A 20,658-nucleotide genomic window follows, 5' to 3' on the forward strand; every position below is an offset into this window, starting at 1 on the left:
AGATCTGTTGCTGAAACCTGTCATCTGTCTATTCTAAAAGCTCTCCTTTACAGACACCATATTGATTCTAGTATGGCATCTGTTTTCCCTCTGTCAGGCTGCATTCACACAGCAGATTATTCAGTTTTCCTGACATTTCCCTAACTGCTAATTTCCACATTATATTTTAGCTTTCACACGACATAAAAACCACTTCCAGAAATATAGTGGAATATAGTTCAAGGTTAGCACTCATTTCCATGTTATTTGCAGACTTTTTTTTTATTCTAGAAGCCTATTACATGGAAATGTGCAGTAAACGTGCACTGTATCCACTATATTTCTGGAATTGGCTTTTACATTCTGTGAAAACTAAAATATAATGCAGAAATTAACAGTTAGGAAAATGTCAGAAATACTAAATGGGCCTTTGACCTGATACAGCAGGGCTCTGCTTATGATAAATCGCAAGTTTTGTGGGCTATTGTACATGTTTTGACTGCACTACTTTTATTAGTATTTACAGTGGCACCTTGGGTTATGAATTTAATTTGTTCCAGAGGTCCGTTCTTAACTTGAAACGGTTCTTAACCTGAGGTGCGCTTTCGCTAATGGGGCCTCCTGTTGCCGCTACACTGCTGGCACGCAATTTCTGTTCTTATCCTGGGGCAAAGTTCTTAACCTGGAGCAACCACTTACTGGTTAGCGGAGTTTGTAACCTCAAGAGTCTGTAACCTGAGGTACCACTGTAGTAGGGCTAGCGATTACTCCAGGTTTCCCAAATCTGGTATACTTAAAATGTTTTAGACTACAACTTCCCATCATCTATGACCATTGGTCATGCTGGCCGGGTTTAATGGAAATTGTAGTTCAGATATCTAGAGGGCACCAGATTGAGGGACACAGGGTTAGGCCAACAAACCACCAAATTTTCTAGATCCTTTGAAGAAGATAGTTGGCCTTCTAATGTTATGGAGTGTGTGTGTGTTGTTTATCTTTTGATAGACAATTTCATGTTTGAATTCTTGAAGAACCCTCGGGGAATGACATCAACTCAGTATAGTGTTGGTTTTTTAGTTTGTCTAACCATTCTAAAACATTATCCCTTTTTGTCCTCTATACTGCAATTACTGTGTGAAATTAATTGTTTGAGTGTGAGTAACATTCCAACATCTTGTTTTATTAAGACTGATGTATATAATTCGTTTATATCCCAGTAGGTCCCCTCTTTCACTGGTTTGTTGTCCTACAATACATTGGCTGGTTGTTTGATTTTTGTGTTTGATTTAAATAAATGTTTACTATGAGTGTTTGTATCTCTGAACATTAGAACTGTATTGGATCAGGCCAACGGTACCATGCAGTTCAACACCCTGTTTCCAATACTGGTCAGACGGGCAACATTGGTCAACCAGGAAGCCCACAACCAGGGTCTGAAGACAAACATTCTCCATTTGTTTGCCCTTGAGCAATTGCAGTTCAGAGATATTTTGCCTCTGAGCTTGGAGGCAACATTTACCGGTCTCAGCTAATAGATGTGATGGCCACTGGAAGAGTGTTTTTTTTTTGTAGTACAGTATATATTGAATACTGCAGATTATGCTCAAAGAAGTTTACAACAACCTTGCTGTCCAGTATTGGACCCTTATTTCCTGCTTGGACTTGGGCTGGAGTTGAGAGATTACAACAACCCACAGTGCTATTTTTTTTTTTTTGCTTTTATCCCTCAATAGCAGGTTGGGCTGAGGCGGCAGTGTAGTTCACTGTTATACTCCTTTGCAGGTTGGAGGGTAGCTTGCAGCAGCCGTGCACTATAGTTTATTGTTAATACTGCAGGCCATAGGTGAAACTGAGGCTGCTTTGGACTCCTAGTAAAACAAAAACAAAAAAACCTGAATCTCTCAAGTTGCAGCAAAGGTCAATTTACTTAAATTGCTTCCACACAGACCTCCTCCTCATAGGCCAAATCAGGCATTCAGAAGCCTCATGCTCCATTGACTTTCATGCAGACTGGTTGCACTTTAAAATGCTCAGAACATAATGAGCATGTTTGTACTTGAAGTGGAACCCAAGTTAGAGTACCAACCCCTGGTTTTGTCTTTTTTGCTTCTTCAGCCATAAGCTCAGGCAACACACACAGTAATACACTGCATTATTTTCTTGTGGGGGCCTCACTTGTATTTTCTCTGAATTATAAAAAAGAAAAAAGAAACACCTGACATTCTTTGATCATTTTGTAGAATCTCTTGAACCATTCTGGATGCTTTACCTTTTTCCCTTATTGCTTTGTCACTTAGGCTGTGATGCTTTGTTGCTGGGCTTCCCACTTGCTCACAGTCATTCTTGTATTTGGAGCTTTGCAGGTACACACTGCAAAGTAACAACCAGGACTTTCTTCTCTGTATGACCGTCATTATCATGACTCTGTGGTCAGTGGGAATGAAATGGGAGATCACACTTCCTCCACACAGATCCCCTGTAAGGTCAAACATGAGGGTGGGGCAAAAGCTGCTGAACCAGTTCTGCAGGAAAGAAGCCACTCCCACTGATGCCAGTAGTAGCTGGTGCACATGCGCAGTAATGTGAAAACTCAAAAAAGTCAGCATAAAACTAGTCTCAGAAATCCCGGAGCAAAGGCTTAGAAGTAGTGGTATCAATATAAGCATGCATGAGAGAGAGAGAGAGAGAGAGAGAGAGAGAGAGAGACAGAGAGAGAGAGCAAGAGCGAGCGCATCACCAAGCAGGCAAGAAGCAAAAATACTGGTTTAAAAACCCACCTTAATGCAGATCAGCCCTGAGTTAGATGGACCCATGATCTGACTCACTATAAGGCAGCTGTATGAGTTCATATAACTAATCCTCTTTCCCTTTTTAAATTAAATTTGACTGGTATTCAACTTTCTGGGCAATTATTCACTCACATAGATGCTGAATTTGATAGTGGTCTGGTCACTGTTTCCAAGTGGTTTGAGACATCTTGTGCCATTCTTTCTTAAAAGAGCCTATTTTTACATTATATAGTAAAAGTTAAAATATTCCGTAACAAAATGGAGAATAAAAATAATCTCTTATGACAAGTCTTCCTCCCCCCCTCTTCCTTCTGGTTATCTGTAAAGTATACGCCCATTGTCAGTTTAACAGAGTAGTGCTTGTATAAACATTCTTGTTTCGCCTGTTCCATGTAATAGTTTCTTGTATCGTATTTCTTCTGACCCCGCTATCTGAAACCAATTATAGGAGATCCATTTGGGCTGCATCTATTTTCATAAGGAGCCCAGGCAGCAGAGATGAATATCAACATCAAATATGATTCTGAGTGCTTTGTTATTTATGTTTCAGAGAGATTTTGTAGCCTTCAGCTCTCAAGAATGTGTCACGCTGTGCTGTTTATACATTGAAGATATTAATGGCCATAGATGTCATTTTTCATTTTAACATCTCAAATGCAACAGGCTGATAGGTTAAACATTCCTGTTTTTAACGAAACAATATGAATGACATCTGTTTTCTTTTAGAAAAAAAATCAAAAAAGAGGAAAACAACATATTTATAAAATAATTCAGTAATTTGTACATATTAAGCAATTTCAGTCCTGCTTAACACCAAAAAAGAGGTGTAATTAAAACATGTAAAAATGTAGCTCCTGAATATGCACGTAACAGGAACTTGTATGTATACACAGAATCTCAGTAACGCTTAGCTGTAAAATCCAGAGAATCACACTGGCTCCTAAGATTTACAAACCTGGTTAAATATATTATTATTATCTGTTTAAGGTTTTACAATTATCAAGAGTATATCAGTTTATTTGTATGTTGCTTACAAGTTTAGGAGTCACAGCAATATTTACCCGTAAATAGTGTGCAGTAATGTGTTCCCAAAGCCACATGATCAATATTTTGTGTAACATTGCATGTTCTGGACACCTGTTGTCCAGAATGGTATTATTACTATAATCCAAATCCTCAGTGGCTTTATTGTTTTAAGCTGTCACATGTTCCATACTTTTACTGAATTAGATTACTTTGTTAAGTAAAAATGCTACTTAATTCCACACAGATGTTTTTGGAATTTGGACATGACCACCTCACAAACCTCTAAACTGCTACTCATTTCTAAACTGCTCGTTTTCAGTGAAAAGTTGCAATTTGTTTCATCAACCCATTTTGCAAGTTTTTGCTAATTGCGTTAAAGGGCAGACAGATCTTCATATAAGTTTACAGAATGGGAGACTGGACCTTCTCAGTACTGTAATAGTGCAACCCTGGACTTTGGAGCGCTTTCCCCAGGAAGGCATGTCTGGCGCCAAGTTAACTATCATTTCTGCACCAGGAAAATCATTTTTATTCTTCCAGGCTAATGGGCAGCTTTAATGATAGCTACTCAATCCAGGCTTTAGTGTGTATTTACTGATATTATATACAGTTTTAATGCTTTTCTCATGTTTTCTTATATTAGAGATACTGTAAATTGTGTTGAGCCCCCCCCCCCCCCATGTAAGTATATAATTCTTAAATGATACACAAATCTTACCAAATCAAATTATCCTCAGTTTTGAAAGATGCACTAATTCCATCATATGCTAAGCAGTGACAAATTCCATACATCATTCATAGCTCACTCATTTATCATGGATTTAATATGAGTAAGTGAATTGACAAAAGGAGAATTTAAGGTACTCGTCTCTATTTGTTTACCATACATACTTGCATAGTTTTATTTGTATGTCTCCTTTCTATAGTTCAAACCATGCTCAAATTGGCTTACAGCATGAAAAAATACATTACAACATAACAAAAGCAGCCATAAACAATAAATAAAACATCAGAAAAAACACAACCAAATTAGAACAGTTCCAAAATAAATCATAAGATCCAAAATAAAGATACAAAAAAAAATCAATAATAGCAACAACCCCCACAACAAAAACACTTAAAGCCCAGCCCAAGAGTCTACAACCACAATCTGTACTTCTCACAGTATTCCAGTTGTCAGCATTTCTAAGATACCCTTTCATACAAATTTAACATTTTAATTCGCATTTAGCAATTGAACACACAAGTTTAAGACAGGAAAAGGGTGCTCCTTTTGCATATAAAATATCCCAGCTTCAGTCCTTGGGGTTCCAGGTAGGAAACCCCTCCAATAACCTGGAGACCCATTTGCTGTCAGTGGTGGAGCATCTTTCCACACCCTGTTGTCCCCCAAATGTTCTGAACTACAAATTTCATCAGCCACAACCAGCATGACCAGTGGTCAGGACCAGTGGAGGGCACCAGATGAGAGAAGTTCTTAGCCAGATGGACCAATGATCTTTTTCAGTATAAGGCAGCTTCCTGAGAGGGGCTTGTGCCATGGTTGTTCTACTTTCATTTCTTATGTGCACATTGCTGAGACTGGCTCCTTGTTTTGCAAACCAGGGATTGCTGGAAACCATTGTACCAGATCAAAGGGATGGAATGAGAAGCTGTCAGAGGTTGTGTGCACATTACAGTTTACTCTGCATCAAGTGTGCTCCATTGCTAGGTTTGGAAGCCACATACACACAATATTAGCCACATCCATATTGATGCTGTAGCTTCTTGAGAAATGCTGCTGTTTGGTGCATTTCCCCCTTCCATCCAATTAGAAGACGTAAGCCATATTCGCTTTGCAGTTAAGCCAAGGGGTGTACATTAGAGACACCAGCAGATAGGTGCACAGATGACAGCTTCATGAATAGGTGTTATGGGGGAGCTTTCCACAGGTGGGGAAAGCAAACAGGTAATGTGCATCGGGGTATAGACACCTCTTCCTCCTCTGTGCTTTGCACGATGCAAATGTGCTTTGAAACAGGGGAAACAGCCTCATGGTGTTTTAAGCTGCCAATGTGTACATTGGGAGACAACCTTGGCCATATTCTTCTCCTAAAAGCCCACTGTCCCATCCCTTGATGGTGCTTCCAAGCCTCCACGTACTACTGTAAACCTATAGCTACCACTCTGCAATCTAAAATATTTTTTGGCTTAATATAGGCAGACATCTCTTTAGGCTCAGGAATAAATGAGAGGCCTGCCTTTCCTCAGCAAGCTTTGCGATCCTCTTTTAAAATCTGTTGCACTTGAATTTAAAGCAAGCTAGGGTGGTTTCATAGGGCTCGTGCTGGTCTGCAATTACTTGAAAAACCCAAGAAAACAGCAAGAGGATTGTTGTGGGTATGCTTCAGCCACGTACTGGTGCCTTTTACAGGCGGACAAATCTGTGTTCTTAGGAGCTGGCGATAGTGCGTGCAGTTTGTTTACTTTGGTTTGCTGTGTCTGCATGCTTTCTCAGAAAACTTGTATGGAGCCAGACTGTAGCAGCCCTCTCTCTGTCTTTTCATAATTGATCAGGGGATGACTGCTTTCCCTGAGGGTTAAGACGTGGCAACTTTTTCTGTTTGCTCAGCATCTCAATGCAGTAGTTCAAACATTGTTCATACCAGCTGGCAGTGTAATGCCATATGCACATCTTGTCAAAGCAACTGTTGTCATGGCTACTGGAAACTATCTTTAAAAAAGCAGCTCATTTGAGTCTAATCAAAACTATACCTTTCTTTACCAGTTTGGCAATTTTAGGGTGCATACTGTTCAGGTAATCATTGCTCTGTATTTGCAAATAGTTTTCTGTGCCAGTTCTACAGAAAATAAAATAAAATGTAGTTTTAATATTTTCAGATCACAAAGTAGCAACTCACTGGATTTGTTATATGATAGAAAAGTGAATGATGGAGGCTTAGTAGTTTCTTATAGTTGGTTTTGAAGGGTTCCTTAAAAAAAAAAAAAGACTTTACTATCCACATTAGTTGTTCCGCTTGTGTAGACCACATTTTAAAGTTAGCTATTTTCCTGGTAATTGGCATCTTTCTCTTGTGCTCAGTTTTGTTTTACTTAATTCAAATGAAAAGATTTTTTTTAATGCTATATTTTGATTGCAGTGCTATCACCCACAGAAGCTAATCTGATTGGCTAGGTAGTGATTTCTTTGTTCTCAGAGTTTACGAAGAATGCAAATGAAAGCCTCTTAATTTTATTTGGCATTAAAACTCCACTTTATTTTGTCAAACGAGAGGTTTCCCCTTGAATTGTAAGTACAAAAAAGTGTTTTTAATCTTCAATGAATATCCTTATTAATTCACTTTCAAGATAATCTGATGTTGATTCGTCAAATTTAATTACAGCTTCCGGTAACACTTGAAGTCTACTGCTTTTGCTTAAAAATTGTAATATGAAAATGCAAATTGAATGATGATTTACAAGGGTGTGAGCATTTTAGCTGAACACTTAAAGACAAGTTCCTTGTGGAGATGAGGCTATTGATGCGGTTTATGATTTTTCCTCTTCAAGCACTTTACACAAATTAATGCTATTTCCTTGAGGATTTGTTGCACATATATACTTTTTCACAATATTTCGCATAAGTACTTTCTGTGGAATTTTCTTGGTGTGTTTAAAGAAAATGGAAAGTCTTCTGTTTTCAGATTGTATAAGGGAAGATCAAATTATGCTTGAAAGTTAACATTGGGTAAGTTACAAGCAATAACATTTTCAATTAAATGTTCAAAAATGATTTACCTTGATATTGTATTTACTTGCAGGCTTTGCAGGCAGCCAGACAGCTGCTTTTACAGCAACAGACAACTGGGCTGAAATCTCCCAAGAGCAGTGATAAACAGAGACCATTGCAGGTTAGTAAATCATCTTTACATCTGAGACCTAATCGCTGTAGCACTCAAGCACACCTAAATATAGGTATACAGCTGTACCTTGTTGCATTCTTGCATATTTACATTTTTGCAAATGGCTTTAGCTTTACTATTAGAACTGTAATTTATTAAGAAACGTTACTACGCAAGAAGAACCCCTTTTATAGAAGCTTGTAGTGGCTTAAAAGGTCACACAGAGTGAAGCAGAACAATCTCGGGTCCAATAGGCGCTATACAAATAATCTTCCTACAGATAGCTGGGGAATTTTGTGCACATTCTTCACTCTGAACACTTGGTTGTAAAGTGGCAATTTTTCAGGAATGGAAAGCTTTCAGAACAATTATCTGAATATGCAAAGAGCAACCCCTCCTGCTATTAGAACGATGTATTTTATCGAACTGGTTGTGTGTTAAGGGCTCCCCCCGCCCTCTCTTCATATTGTGTAAGGATCCAAAAAGAATGTTTTTATCATGTGCTTCAGCTATTGTTCATAATATTTAATAGAAAAATACATACAGATTATAAATATAAATCTTGTTAATCCGATGAGGATAGTGGTGGTTTTTTTGTTTCGCTTTTATGGTTGTTTATAAATGACTTAGGTGACTTAGCAAAAGGAGTGGAACCAGGCCCTGCTGTCAAAAGCTAGTTCTGACTTGTTTTATGTGAGCCAAATATTTGTTATTTCACTGCTGAAAAATGGAAGGTTCTTAAAGTGTGCATATATTCCTAGGAGTAGTAATAATGTTGTTCTTCCTCTCACAATACAACCCATGCTTTTCTTTACTTCCCTCATAAGTATAGAGAAAGTTTTCAAGCTGATGCCATTGTATCTAAACAGGCATTTGAGTGAATTCAGTGTTTCACTTTCTTTTAAACCAAAGGCTGATTGAAATGTTACAGGCACTGCATGCAGGCTGCCAAAAATGACTTCTAGGTGACCGTGCTTCATGTGATATTTGAAATGTTTGAAAGCCACTAACCATGTGGTTAGCCGTAATCACAGGGAGTCTCTTTATGCTGGTGCCATGCTGGTGGTAGTGGGGTGGGGAGCCTGCGCTGCCAGCAAAATCGTTTTGAGATGCTTAAAGTTGCCACATGGAACGCTGCTGTGTAGAGGTGATTTTTGACAACTTCCATGTGGGACCAAAATGAGAAGTAGAAAATAGGATATTTACTAGGGATGGCAAATATTTTCTGTGGAAACTAGTAATTGGTGATTGGGGCGGGGGGATTTGAACCCTATCCAAAAGAAAAAAAGCTTTTAGAGTTGTACAAATACTGACTTTCCCAACCCTGAGAACATTATTTTCCTTTGGTTCCATGCCATTTAACCCCTAGGTTGCTGCATTTGTCTCCTTGCTGGCTAGTCACGTGTATGATCCCACCCAATCATGTAGTGAGTGGCGATTGTGTCAAAATGTTGCATAGCTAAATTTGGTGTAGTAATAATAATAATAATAATTTATTACTTGTACCCTGCCCAACTGACTGGGTTGCCCCAGTCACACTGGGCAGTTGATGGTGCCACTGACGGCAAGTGAAGACAACATAAATAAATAAGTGGACATTTCCCCAGGGAATTCTGAAATTTTGCTTGGAAAGAAGAGACATATTTGTTACTATTTGAAACTGTGAGTACTTTTCTCTCAGGGTTGCTGTAATACAGCTCTGTGCTAGACATGCATGGGGACAGGGATTCAGGGCCCTGGATTAGGGCATCCTGTTTGTGCTACATGAAGTAACACCTTACTCCAGGGAATCCATACACATACGGAAGATCCATTGCTGATTATCTTGGGTCATTCACAGATCACTGTGTTGCTCTATGGACCTCTGAACTCTTATCTGCCGAAGATGATAGCCTTGCTGTTGTTTCAGGATGAAAGATGTGAGTAAAGAGCCTCTGATTTTCCCAGTGTTGCCTCTGCAATACTACGTAAAATGTAGCATCCAAAGTAGCCCTTACTTCAGCCTTTCAAATATTACTCCTTGAACAAATAGGATGTTAAAATGAATTCAGAAGTTGTTATCCGAGGATAACAGATGATGTAAAAAGAGAAAACAAAATCTTCATTCGAACTTCATGATAAACCATGGTTTATTTGAGTGGAAATGAGCCACAGTGAGCCCTGGTGTTGTCTGCTTCCCTGCCTTCCTTCTCTGGCGCAGCAGCAAGGAGGGATTTGAAGAGGTTTCTTTCATTTTTGATTAATCACAGTTTGTAGATGCATTCAGGCCTCACAGACAGTCATTGCTGGATGGGTTTGTTTGAAAGAAGCCAACTTCAGATTTTTTCTGCAAACCGTAGTTAAGGTTTGCTATAGTTTAGGATCCAAATGTAACACTAAACTGCAGTTAAGCAAAATTAGAAGTAAAAGCTTGCTTTCTCCTTACAGCTACTCCAGAGGAGAGGGGAGGTAGACCTTGTCCCTATAATGAGGAATAAAGGAGAACATTTACTGACTTCTAATTCTGAGTAAATGCAGTTATACTTTAAAGCTCTGATTTGTCTCTTAAGCTTGGTCTTCTAGTTAAGTAAGTTAAGAAATTATCTTAATATATTTATATGCATCTAACATAATTTGAATTGTGACACACGGGGGGGGGGGGGATAGAGAATTTTATAACGAAACCTTGAAATTTATGTCAAGGGTTGGTGCTGAATATAGCCCACTGAGTCTGTCTCTAGACAACACCACTCTACCATAGCCATAGCCCTCACCAGTCCTGCTCATTGCTATTCTTAAATGTGTTTGCGTGGCTGGAAAGTACTTGTGAACTGTGATAATGCCTCTTTCTTACCTTCATGGAGTTTGGAGAGATGTATGGGTGTGACCATGTAGAATCTTCTGACTTTTGTGTGGCTAGAATGCAATCTGCTGTACAAAGGTAGGCGTCACATCTATTGTTCCCCGCCTCACTATTCTTTATAGTCCCATCCACGCTTACCTCTGACCCTGCCCACGCCCAACATATGGTTCCCAGATGTTTTCTCATGAGAGTACATGGCCCTCAGGCTAAAAAAAGGTTTGCCTCTCCTGGTTTATATATTTCTGATATTAACTGCCAATACAAAGCTCAGTGTTGTTCATTGGGTAGTGGAAATTTATATTGAATTTGTGACTCCATGGGTCACAAATAGTGACACTTCCTTTATTTTTGTTAAGCCATATTTAATGTTGACTTGTTCCAGTGTTTCACTGATGCAATTGTATTTAAAAAAGAACATTTAAAAGCCTGATGTGCTAGGATTGGTGCAGTCTTAAGCTGCAATCCTATACTCATTAAACTATAAATGTCATTGAACACAGTAGCTGCATTTGCACAATCAAATCCAGACCACTCAGCCCCTTTGCTCTGGCTTTGCCAGAAGCTGTTAACCATGATAGAGCCTGCTGGGGAGGGTTCCTGATTGTATTGATATTCCTGGTTCACATGTAACAAGAAACTGGTTTGCTGTGCTTCCTGGTTTGTTCCCTGCTCACACAAAGGGGTGAATGAAGTAGGAGTGAAGGGGATGTATGCAAACACACTAAATTTGTGAATAATTTGGCTCATTAAGCGAGGATTTAATAGTGCAAACTGGGTTTGTGGGACTTAGGGTTACCAAAAGACAGGTACAGAAGGTACTGCTCTACCAGACCCACAGCTTGCAAGGCCCCCAGACTGATCTTTCATTTTTTTAAAAATCAATTCTTTAGCCCTTCTAAAAAGTTATGAAGCAAAATGTGCAGATACCCTTCTAAGTGATTTCTGTATGATGACCAAGCCTGTCTATTGTCACCATTCAGTATTTTTAGCCAGTGAGTGAAATCAGAGCTGTGTTTTGGGGAAACCAGGCATTAGGAATACTTGTTTTTCCTATAAACCAGGATGCCTCATTCCTGTGGTGCTTTCATCTGAGATCAGGTACTCCCTATAAATTATTTTTTGCTAATTCTACCACATGCAAGTGGATGTTAATGAATCCCCCATTCTGTTCCCAATGACAGTGCAAAACTCATTCCTAGTTCAGTGGGTACAGAAGTGCAGCCTTGGTTTTGGTTTAGGGTTGGCATTGAGGGAAGCAGGCTTCTTGTGCTTTTAAGAAGTGTGTGACAGGCAGAAATCCAATAGGTAAAGGTTTTTCTACTATGGAAATACAATTATAGGAAAAGCTTTACCCGTCCACATTCTGTTACACGTTTTATGATGCTTGCAACCACTGATTTATTTTGAGGGCCTCAACTCCACCTGCAAAAAAGGACATACATTTACCTACAACACAAAGCATATACACATTTTATATAAATCTATGTCCTCTACTACAGCCGGACTGGAGAGCCCAATTCACATACAGAGTGAACTGGGCCCAGAAAATCCTGTAAGCACCCCTTCTTACAATCTAATTTTTTTACTAGGGTGTAATCCCTGTTGAACACAGTGGAATTTACTTCTGAGTAAATATGCATATAGATTCCAGTGTTAAGAGTTTTAATCCAGAAGTAATCCTCAATGAACTCAGCAGAAGATTCTCAGAAGTAAGCGGGTTTAGGATCAGATTGAAGTAAATGAAGAGGACCAGCATACCCCATCAGCATCTTAAAGGGTTTCATATTAATGTGTTTCTAATTTCCTCTGTTTTGGCACAACTGACTGATCTGGCAAATGGAGACAGGTTGGAACTGCATTATAAGTCTAATAAAAATACCTAATAAAACTTTATACCTGGCTCACACATCAGCAAGCAAACGGAGAGCATTAGGTAATGTTTGCCATCACATCTCCTGTGTATACCATGTTTTTATTTAAAGGCAAAGCTGATTTATATAATGTGGTATTTATTTAAATGAAAGTTCTATACAATGCATGTATTTTTATTATTTTCTAGCAGATAATGGGCTTGGTTTTGTTGGCAAATCCGTCAGCTGAAAATTACTGCAAACAATGTAAACCTACACAATGGCAGTTGTAGAAGGGCCCTTTTCCTGTGTTTTTTTGTGGGGGGTGGGGGTTAAATCATGTGCATCAAACAACTCTATCAAATATTTCTAGAAAAGTTCAGACTTCCTTCCAAAGCAGTATGTTGGTACTTCTCTTGGAAATTTATTTCACTGTGGTCACTTGTACTGCACGTTCATTAAAAGCGGTTAAACTATTGAGCCTTTAATTTTAAAAAATCATCTTTTACTGGACCACAGATAAATGCTTTGGAGGAATGAATCATAGTTCCCATTAGGACATTGCTATGTTGATAGCAAACTAACAGTGATAGATGGACTGGCTGCTGAGTGTTAAGGCTTTATTGAATAAAAATGTGTTAGCCGAAGCAGGGCTTGTGCCTTGAACACCCTGAATTTGACCATGAACTTAAGTTCTATATGTGTACCGACCATAGACTCACTGTCATCAAAGGTTTATCTCTCAGCCTCTTCTCCCATTAAACAGAAAAAGTGGATTTTAAACTCTCCTGAATTTTGGTGCCACAACCTCAAAAGTAAACTCAAGGTAAAAACTACATGCACCGTGGAAATAGTTTTCCTTAAGCATCTTTGATACCAAAGCTACCAAAAAAGAAAAATACATGTAATATACAATATAAAGTATATAACTCTCTGAGTTTTTAAGGAGCTTAATGCACATTACCTCAGTAATCCTAATAACTCTTTTTAATGTAGGTCAGTATTATTTAAATTTGGCAGACTTAGAAACACAACTTCAGCTGACCTTTGGGATAGCTATGAAAAGGGGACAATATAATAATAATAAGTGAATGTTCATATGGCACTTTCACACAATAGAGAGCTGAATTTCTGCTCACGTGCTTTTGGTTCTAGACTTTGAGATGTGTTTATGGAGCTTGCCCTCAAAATCTGGCTGTTGGGCTAATGTAGCCTCTTAGACAATGATAGAAAGGACCATGGTTCAGTGACACATCACATGCCATGCATCATGCCCCAGGTGCAGTCCTGGGCATCTCCAGAGGTGTGCGCGAAAGACTGTCTGACACTCGGAAGCATCACTGCCACACTGTTTAGCCAGCAGTGGGAAATCTCTAGCCTAATTAGATCTGCCAAACTTCCCCATTTGCCCTTTGAAGCCATTTTAAGCAAACCACTCCCACCTGGCCAACATTTGCCAAAATATTTATCATCAGCTGTAGAGCAGATGGTGTATTTCTTTTTTATTACTATTTTTTTGTTGACACATTTTGTTATTTGATGATAACTTTTTGTGAGGCAGTGGCTAGAACTGTACAGTGGTACCTCAGGTTACATACGCTTCAGGTTACATACGCTTCAGTTTACAGACTCCGCTAACCCAGAAATAGTGCTTCAGGTTAAGAACTTTGCTTCAGGATGAGAACAGAAGTCGTGCTCCTGCGGCGCGGCGGCAGCAGGAGGCCCCATTAGCTAAAGTGGTGCTTCAGGTTAAGAACAGTTTCATGTTAAGAACGGACCTCCGGAACGAATTAAGTTCGTAACCCGAGGTACCACTGTATGCAATATTCCACATGTGACCACACCACAGATTTATGTAACATAATGTCAGTTTTGGTTGTTTTAATTTCAACAACTGCCCTCATTCAGCATGCCTTTTACATCCCTGCTGCTCACTGAGTTTAGGATTTTGTTTAACCCCAAGACTTCTTTCTAGGTTAGTACATCCAGTTTATATACTTATCCATGTATTTGTATACTCAGGACTTTTTGCCCCAAAGTGTATCCCTTTCTCTTTACTTACATTGAACCTAATTGGCCGTTTCGTTACCTACTTGTTGTTGTTGTTGTTTAGTTGTTTAGTCGTGTCCGACTCTTTGTGACCCCATGGACCAGAGCACGCCAGGCACTCCTGTCTTCTACTGCCTTCCACAGTTTGGTCAGGCTCATGTTTGTAGCTTCGAGAACATCATTACCTACTTACTCTGAGGAAATCATTTTTGGAGCTTTTTGCAGTCCATTTTGGGTTTTTCTATTTCGAATGATTTGGTGTGTCATCCACCACAAACTTGCCACCTCATTAATCACCCGAGACTCCAGTATGCTCACCACTTAACAATTTCCAGATCCATCCAAATTCCCGTTGCCATACTTTATGACAACTAGTGAGTTACAGAAATATTCCTTTATTATTTGATTGGTTAATTAACTGATTGCTAACGTATGGGGTTCTGTGAGGTTCCATTTTGTCCCCACACTGTTTAATAAATACATGAAACTGCTGGCTGAACTCACCCAGAGAATTGGAGTTCAGAGCCATCACTGTGCTAATGACACCAAACTCTGTTTTGAATTGTCCTCTTATCTTAGGGAAGAAGTAGAAAGGCTGAACTGCTATTTGGTGGGTATGAAGGATTGGTTGGGTAGGGCAAGCTAAAATTTAATTCAGACAAATCAGAAGTAATGTTGATGGGTGGACTGTGTGACTCAGGTTTGGGTTTACAACCTGTTCTGGATGGGGTTGAAAAGATCAGGTTTGTAGCTTGGCTTTACTCCTTGAGTCCGTTTAACTGTAGGTGCTGGAGAGGCCAGACAAACATTTCTAGGGAGGGAATTCAGGAAAATCTGAATTCTAAATCTCACAGGAAGCTCACAAAAAATAATAATCAGAAAACAGGCCCCACTGTTGTTATCTCCCCCATCCACCCCAAAACTTATGGAGGCAATGGGAATGGTGAGCTGACCTGGTGCACTTATCTCTGATAATATCCCTCATCATGTGAGGAATGTAACACATAAGACTATTGTGACAGAGGACTATATAAGACTGCCCTATAGGTAAATTTAGAAAATTGTAACTAGTGTGAAAAGTTTCAATTGGGATGCTGACTTGTGTTAGCCACTTCAAATTTTATCACACCAGTGTGTGATCGGCACTGGCTGCCAGTTTGCTTCTGAGCTCAATTGAAGATATTGATTGGTGTTGACCTTTAAAGACCTTAAAAGCTCGGGACCTGTGACCATCAACTTCCATATGAGCCTTCCTGCACACTTGGATCATATTCTGATACTCCTGCTCTAGGTCTCTTGACACTGTGAAGCGGAGAATAAAGTAGGGCCTTTTCTGCAGTGGCACCCACACTGTGGAATGTCTTTTCAAGCAAGTTGCATCAGACCTCTCACTACGTTATTTTAAATGGCTGGTGGCAACATGCTTCTTTTAAAAGGCCTTCTTTCTGGTACAGTATTTTGTTTAATTCTGATGGCTTTTTTGTAATGTTTACTGTGGTCTTGTTTATCAAGCTATGGTTTTGATGTATAATTTGGTTGAATTGTTTCCATGACTACTTCTTGTTGTTGTTGTTGTTGTTGTTGTTGTTGTTGTTGTTACCACTTCGGCTTTTCATTTGAAAAACAGGCAAGATATAAGTTTGTAAAATAAATATTAGGACCAGCATATTTCCCCCCTCTATTGTTGGTACTTAAACATTCTGTATTAGCGTAGCTGTCAAGTGTCCCTTATTTGAAGGGAGAGTCCCTTATTCCAGCGCCATGTCCCGCTGCTGTCCCTTATTGATGGATGTCCCTTAAATGTCCCTTAAATGATGTCCCTTAAATTTCAAAGGAAGCAGCTCCTCTCCCTCCCTGTCGGCCAGGGAGGAGGGAGGCTCCAACTGTGTTGCTTGGCTGTGTTGCTCACCCAATAAGAAGTCTAAGAATGACTGGGGGGTGGAGCTTGCATGCCTTGTGCGTGGCTAGTTTATGCAAGCTGAGGGGGGTTTTGAATTCTGGACGCCATTTTGTTGCATGTGCTGCTGCAAACTTTGCAGTGCAAAGCCAGGCCGGAGAGCCATCTTAAGTTGAGGCTGCATAGGCCTTGTGGTGCATGTGATTCAGATTCTATTCAGTTGAACCTCTGGTTACAAAGTTGGTTGGACAGTGTTCTCGAAGCTACCAGCATGAGTTTGACCAGACTGCAGGAGGACAGGAAGACTGGAGTGCCTGGAACAGGTGAGGCTGCAGGTCCCTTATTTTGGCTGCTGTTCGCTTATTTTCAAATCTGTAAGTTGACAGCTATGTGTATTAGAAGTCATGTGTCAGGAAATCACGACTCCTGAAAGCAAAGGGTTAAGCTCTATGTGTACCAAGCGTGTTGTATAAATATCAAGCTGAATGGAATAGCGGGTGGCTAAGGTAAGCTTTGTTTGTTTAGCATGAACACTTAATTGAAGTAATCATTTTATATAAGTTGGTGTGAGGAAAGTTAAATGTACCTATAGGTTTAATTACTTGGTGTTTATTTTATTAGCCTGTAGGGACAAGAAAATAAGTGGAAAATATATATATTCACACCCATTCTCTTGCAAAGATTCACAGCTAAGTTAGTAAATAAAATTTAAGGACAAAAAGAGATTACAATCCCAGTTCTTGATTCTTTATTTTACTCCAAAACTTTAGAAAGACAAATCCACCAAATAAATATAATCGTAAGAAAAAAAATGTTTGTTATTTTGAGGAGCATTTAAGCAAGAGGTCTGTGTTGGCAGCTAAATTTATGAAAAGTTTACCATAGCACACACTGGCCTCATTTCGGCGTAACACTGAACCATGGAGTAGCAGTATGGCACAAGGCTGGCTGGCTCTTGGGATCATTTGCTCCCTGTTTTAAACCAACTATGGGCTTTTGTTATGTCTCTGAACAGACAGTGATTAGTTTTTAGATGTGGCTTGTCTGAAGGAGATGGCTTCAAATGGCAGTTCACAATCCTGGCTTGTTCAGATAAACCATAGCGAAAAATAAGTGTGATTAGTTGAAAATGGAAGCAAATCCTTCCATTCTCTTCCTTACAGCCACATCTAGAAGAGAAGATGGGAGAGCAAATGCTAGAGCCCATGGCTCACTCAGGCTAGTTTCCATAGTGCTAAACTTCCATGCACACACAGACCTAGCAGTTAAGCTCATGACCTTTTTCTAAACCAAAACACCACAGGGGTGGTTTTTTAGGGGCGGGGGAGAGGGGAGAAATGGAAGAAGGAAAGAAAAAAGACGGGAGAGAAAGAGTGTGGCAAAAATGAGTGGGCCACCTCTATTTCCGACCCCACCGGCTTTTGGCTTACTAGTGTTGTAGACACAACCAGCTGCAATTTCCATAGTGGCTGCAGCACACTGTGGAACAGCTGCACTGTGGAGGTGGTATCCGTTCATGTAAACCAGGCATAGGCAAACTTGGCCCTCCAGGTGTTTTTGGGACTACAGTTCCCATCATCTCTGACCACTGGTCCTGTTAGCTAGGGATGATGGGAGTTGTAGTCCCAAAACATCTGGAGGCCAAGTTTGCCTAGGCCTGATGTAAACAATGCCTTTATACAAGACCTCAGCCATGTGTGCAGGAGCAGCCCAATATATTTCCTTGGTCATTGTAGACAAGCTACTATGACCCTTGAACAGACCCATGGTTTGCTTAAACTAAATATGGAATGATTCCCCCCCCCCCATGCTGTACATGGCAAGGTGTTATATTTTTGAAGGGTAAGCCTGTTTGGACAGATTCAATTTTCTGTGTTCTAGTAATGTCTAGGTTAGTTTACTGCAATGTGTTGTAGTAACGGCTGACCGTTTGGAAACTACAGCTAGTGCAGAATTCTGAAGCCATATTACTGGGATCAAAAGGTCTGAACATACTGCAATAAATCTGGCCTGACTGCACCAGCTACCCAAAAGTTTCCAGGCTCAGTTCAGAGGGCTGGCTTTGGCCTATAAGGCCTTATGCCTCTCAAGACCCCAAACCTCAAGGATCACCTCTTCTCACTTGAATCAGCTTGGACCCTGCAGTCTTTCTTCATGTACCTCATCCAAGGGAAGTACAGAGGGTGGCTGCATAAGAGCAGGCTGTTTAATTGGAGGCTCTTTGTCTGTTCTGTTCTTTCTGCAGGTAAACACAGGTGGTTCCATTGTTGTCAAATTTTAGGCATTAGGCTAAAAGATTTTTATTTACGTAGGCTTTTGGTGATTCCGGGAGTCTCTACTGTAGTGCTAGTCTTTTAATGGGGTGGGGTAGGACTTATTGTGTGGCCTGATTAGCATTTTTAGGAATTTTGTACGTCATTTTAAATTTGACTTTAAATTGTTTTGTATGTTGGCATTTTTTGTTGTTGGGTCACTTTGAGACTATTTTTTTGTAGTGGCAGCTAACTAGTCAAGTAATAATAAATAAAGCCATCCAAATTAGCAGCCATTCCTATGCCTTTAGGTAGCAAATTCTATAGTTTTGTTTTGTGTGAAGTGGTTCCTTTTGTCTTTCGTTCTTCCTGCACAGTTTCAATGGAAATCTATACTGAATTATAGTTATGCTCAAACTTTTCAATTGGTATAATATTGTTCGTAATGCTCTGCAAATTTGTAGTACTAACTGCCTTGGTTCTATTGTACTTGTATTGCCTCTATTTATACAATATTTCCAAAGGACTATTTTAGAATTGCAATATATTTTTTAACCTTCAAAAGATTGCTTTGTTGCAATTTCTTAATAAGAGAATTAAAATGTTTAAAACCAACTTTTTGGATGTTTATCAGTATTATAGGTCTTTTCTGCAAGTTGATGGAATAGAGGTTGAAAATTGGTTAAGCTGATGATATAGAAATATTACTAGGTAACTCTTCAAAGAATTTTAAGCACACACTAAAGTGGAATGAGATATAATACAAGGTGGAAATGCAACTTAACACTTTCTCAAAACGCTGACACTTCTGATAGTGGCACATTGTCTTAAAGTTGCAATCTTGACATCTCCCTGACACTGGTGTTACTGCACATTCTCAGGTGAAAGCCGAGGGGCACATTTGAGTTGATACAATGAGGAAGTCTTGTTCCTTTATATAAAATAATAGTACAATGCAGAACTAAAAATTGAAAGTCACTATGTAGGGTTTATATATTTAATTTGTATCTGAAGAATAAAATTTCCTTTTAAAAATATATATTTTAACATTTTCTCTCATGGAAACCTTATAAACCAATTGCCACAAGAAGTAGTGCTGACTTTAAAAAATGGTTAGATAGATAAAAGTCATAGCTCACATGGAAGGGAAGCAGAGTACAAAGGAATTTTGAAGATGCTCTCTTTTGCTCCCACCCCTGTTGCCATGCAGCTTATTCCCGCTTCCTGTGTGTTCAGGGCCAATATGTACAGAGGGGTTCATGCTATACTCACCCAGGGTTCTAGATTGCAGGGGGAGCCTACACAAGGACACCCCCAAAATAGTGATCTCGGGGGAAGGGCTGCCTCGATTTGATGTGTGTCATTTAACCTTCATTAACCCTGCTGAATAGTCAATAAGCAGTAGGTTGGTTGATTCAGGATACACAACCAACGGCCACTAAAAACCTGCTGGGACTGTAATCAATAAAACTGTGGCCTGTTCAAATCCCAAGTGGTTATCCTGTGTTGTTGCAACTTCACCATGCCTTGGCCTGATCATAATCAATGAAACAGAAGGGATAGATCAGGCTTCCTCAACCTCGGCCCTCGAAATGTTTTGAGACTACCATTCCCAGCATCCCTGACCACTGGTCCTGCTAGCTAAGGATCATGGGAGTTGTAGGCCAAAAATATCTGGAGGGCCAAGGTAGAGGAAGCCTGGGGTAGATACTCAGTCCCTGTTTCATAATTGCTACAGTTTCCAACCTAATTTTCAAAATCTGCAAGTGTTAAACTGGACAGAGCAGTCTTGGCACAACGGATTTTTACCGGGTCACACCACAGAAGTGTGTAATGTACTTAAAATAGTGGTTTTGGAGAAAGTCACCTTGCACTTAATTGGTTCTAGAAGTGCAATAATAAAGCATTGTTTGGGAAACATTTACCAAGACTCCTGACAATACCTTTTTAGATTTAGATGAATTACTTTTAAAACAACCTCTTGCTCATAGTTAAGGAGACTAACAATCTTATTGGAATGGTAGTTTGCTTCACACAAACTAAAAGCCCTCTTGGCAGCAGAAACACTAGCATTCATCTTCTTGCCTTGGAAT

General features: G+C 39.6%; 1 protein-coding gene across 8 annotated transcripts in view; it reads left to right on the plus strand.

Annotated features, from left to right (window-relative positions):
* Positions 1–20,658, plus strand: part of FOXP2 (forkhead box P2) — a 315,106-nt gene that overhangs the window by 190,190 nt on the left and 104,258 nt on the right. For 7 of the 8 annotated variants that reach the window (XR_013843191.1, XM_079994177.1, XM_079994178.1 and 4 more), the window contains one exon: positions 7,595–7,684. Coding sequence is in view for 6 of the 8 variants with exons in the window: in XM_079994177.1 (XP_079850303.1) it covers positions 7,595–7,684 (90 nt within the window). In the remaining 2 variants the exon portion in view is untranslated. Of the gene's footprint in view, positions 1–7,594; positions 7,685–9,515; positions 9,595–20,658 lie in introns of all 8 variants that reach the window. The other variant, XM_079994182.1, reaches the window with a different exon arrangement.

Source organism: Podarcis cretensis (assembly GCF_951804945.1).
Source record: "Podarcis cretensis genome assembly, chromosome: 10".
Lineage (NCBI taxonomy): Eukaryota > Metazoa > Chordata > Lepidosauria > Squamata > Lacertidae > Podarcis > Podarcis cretensis.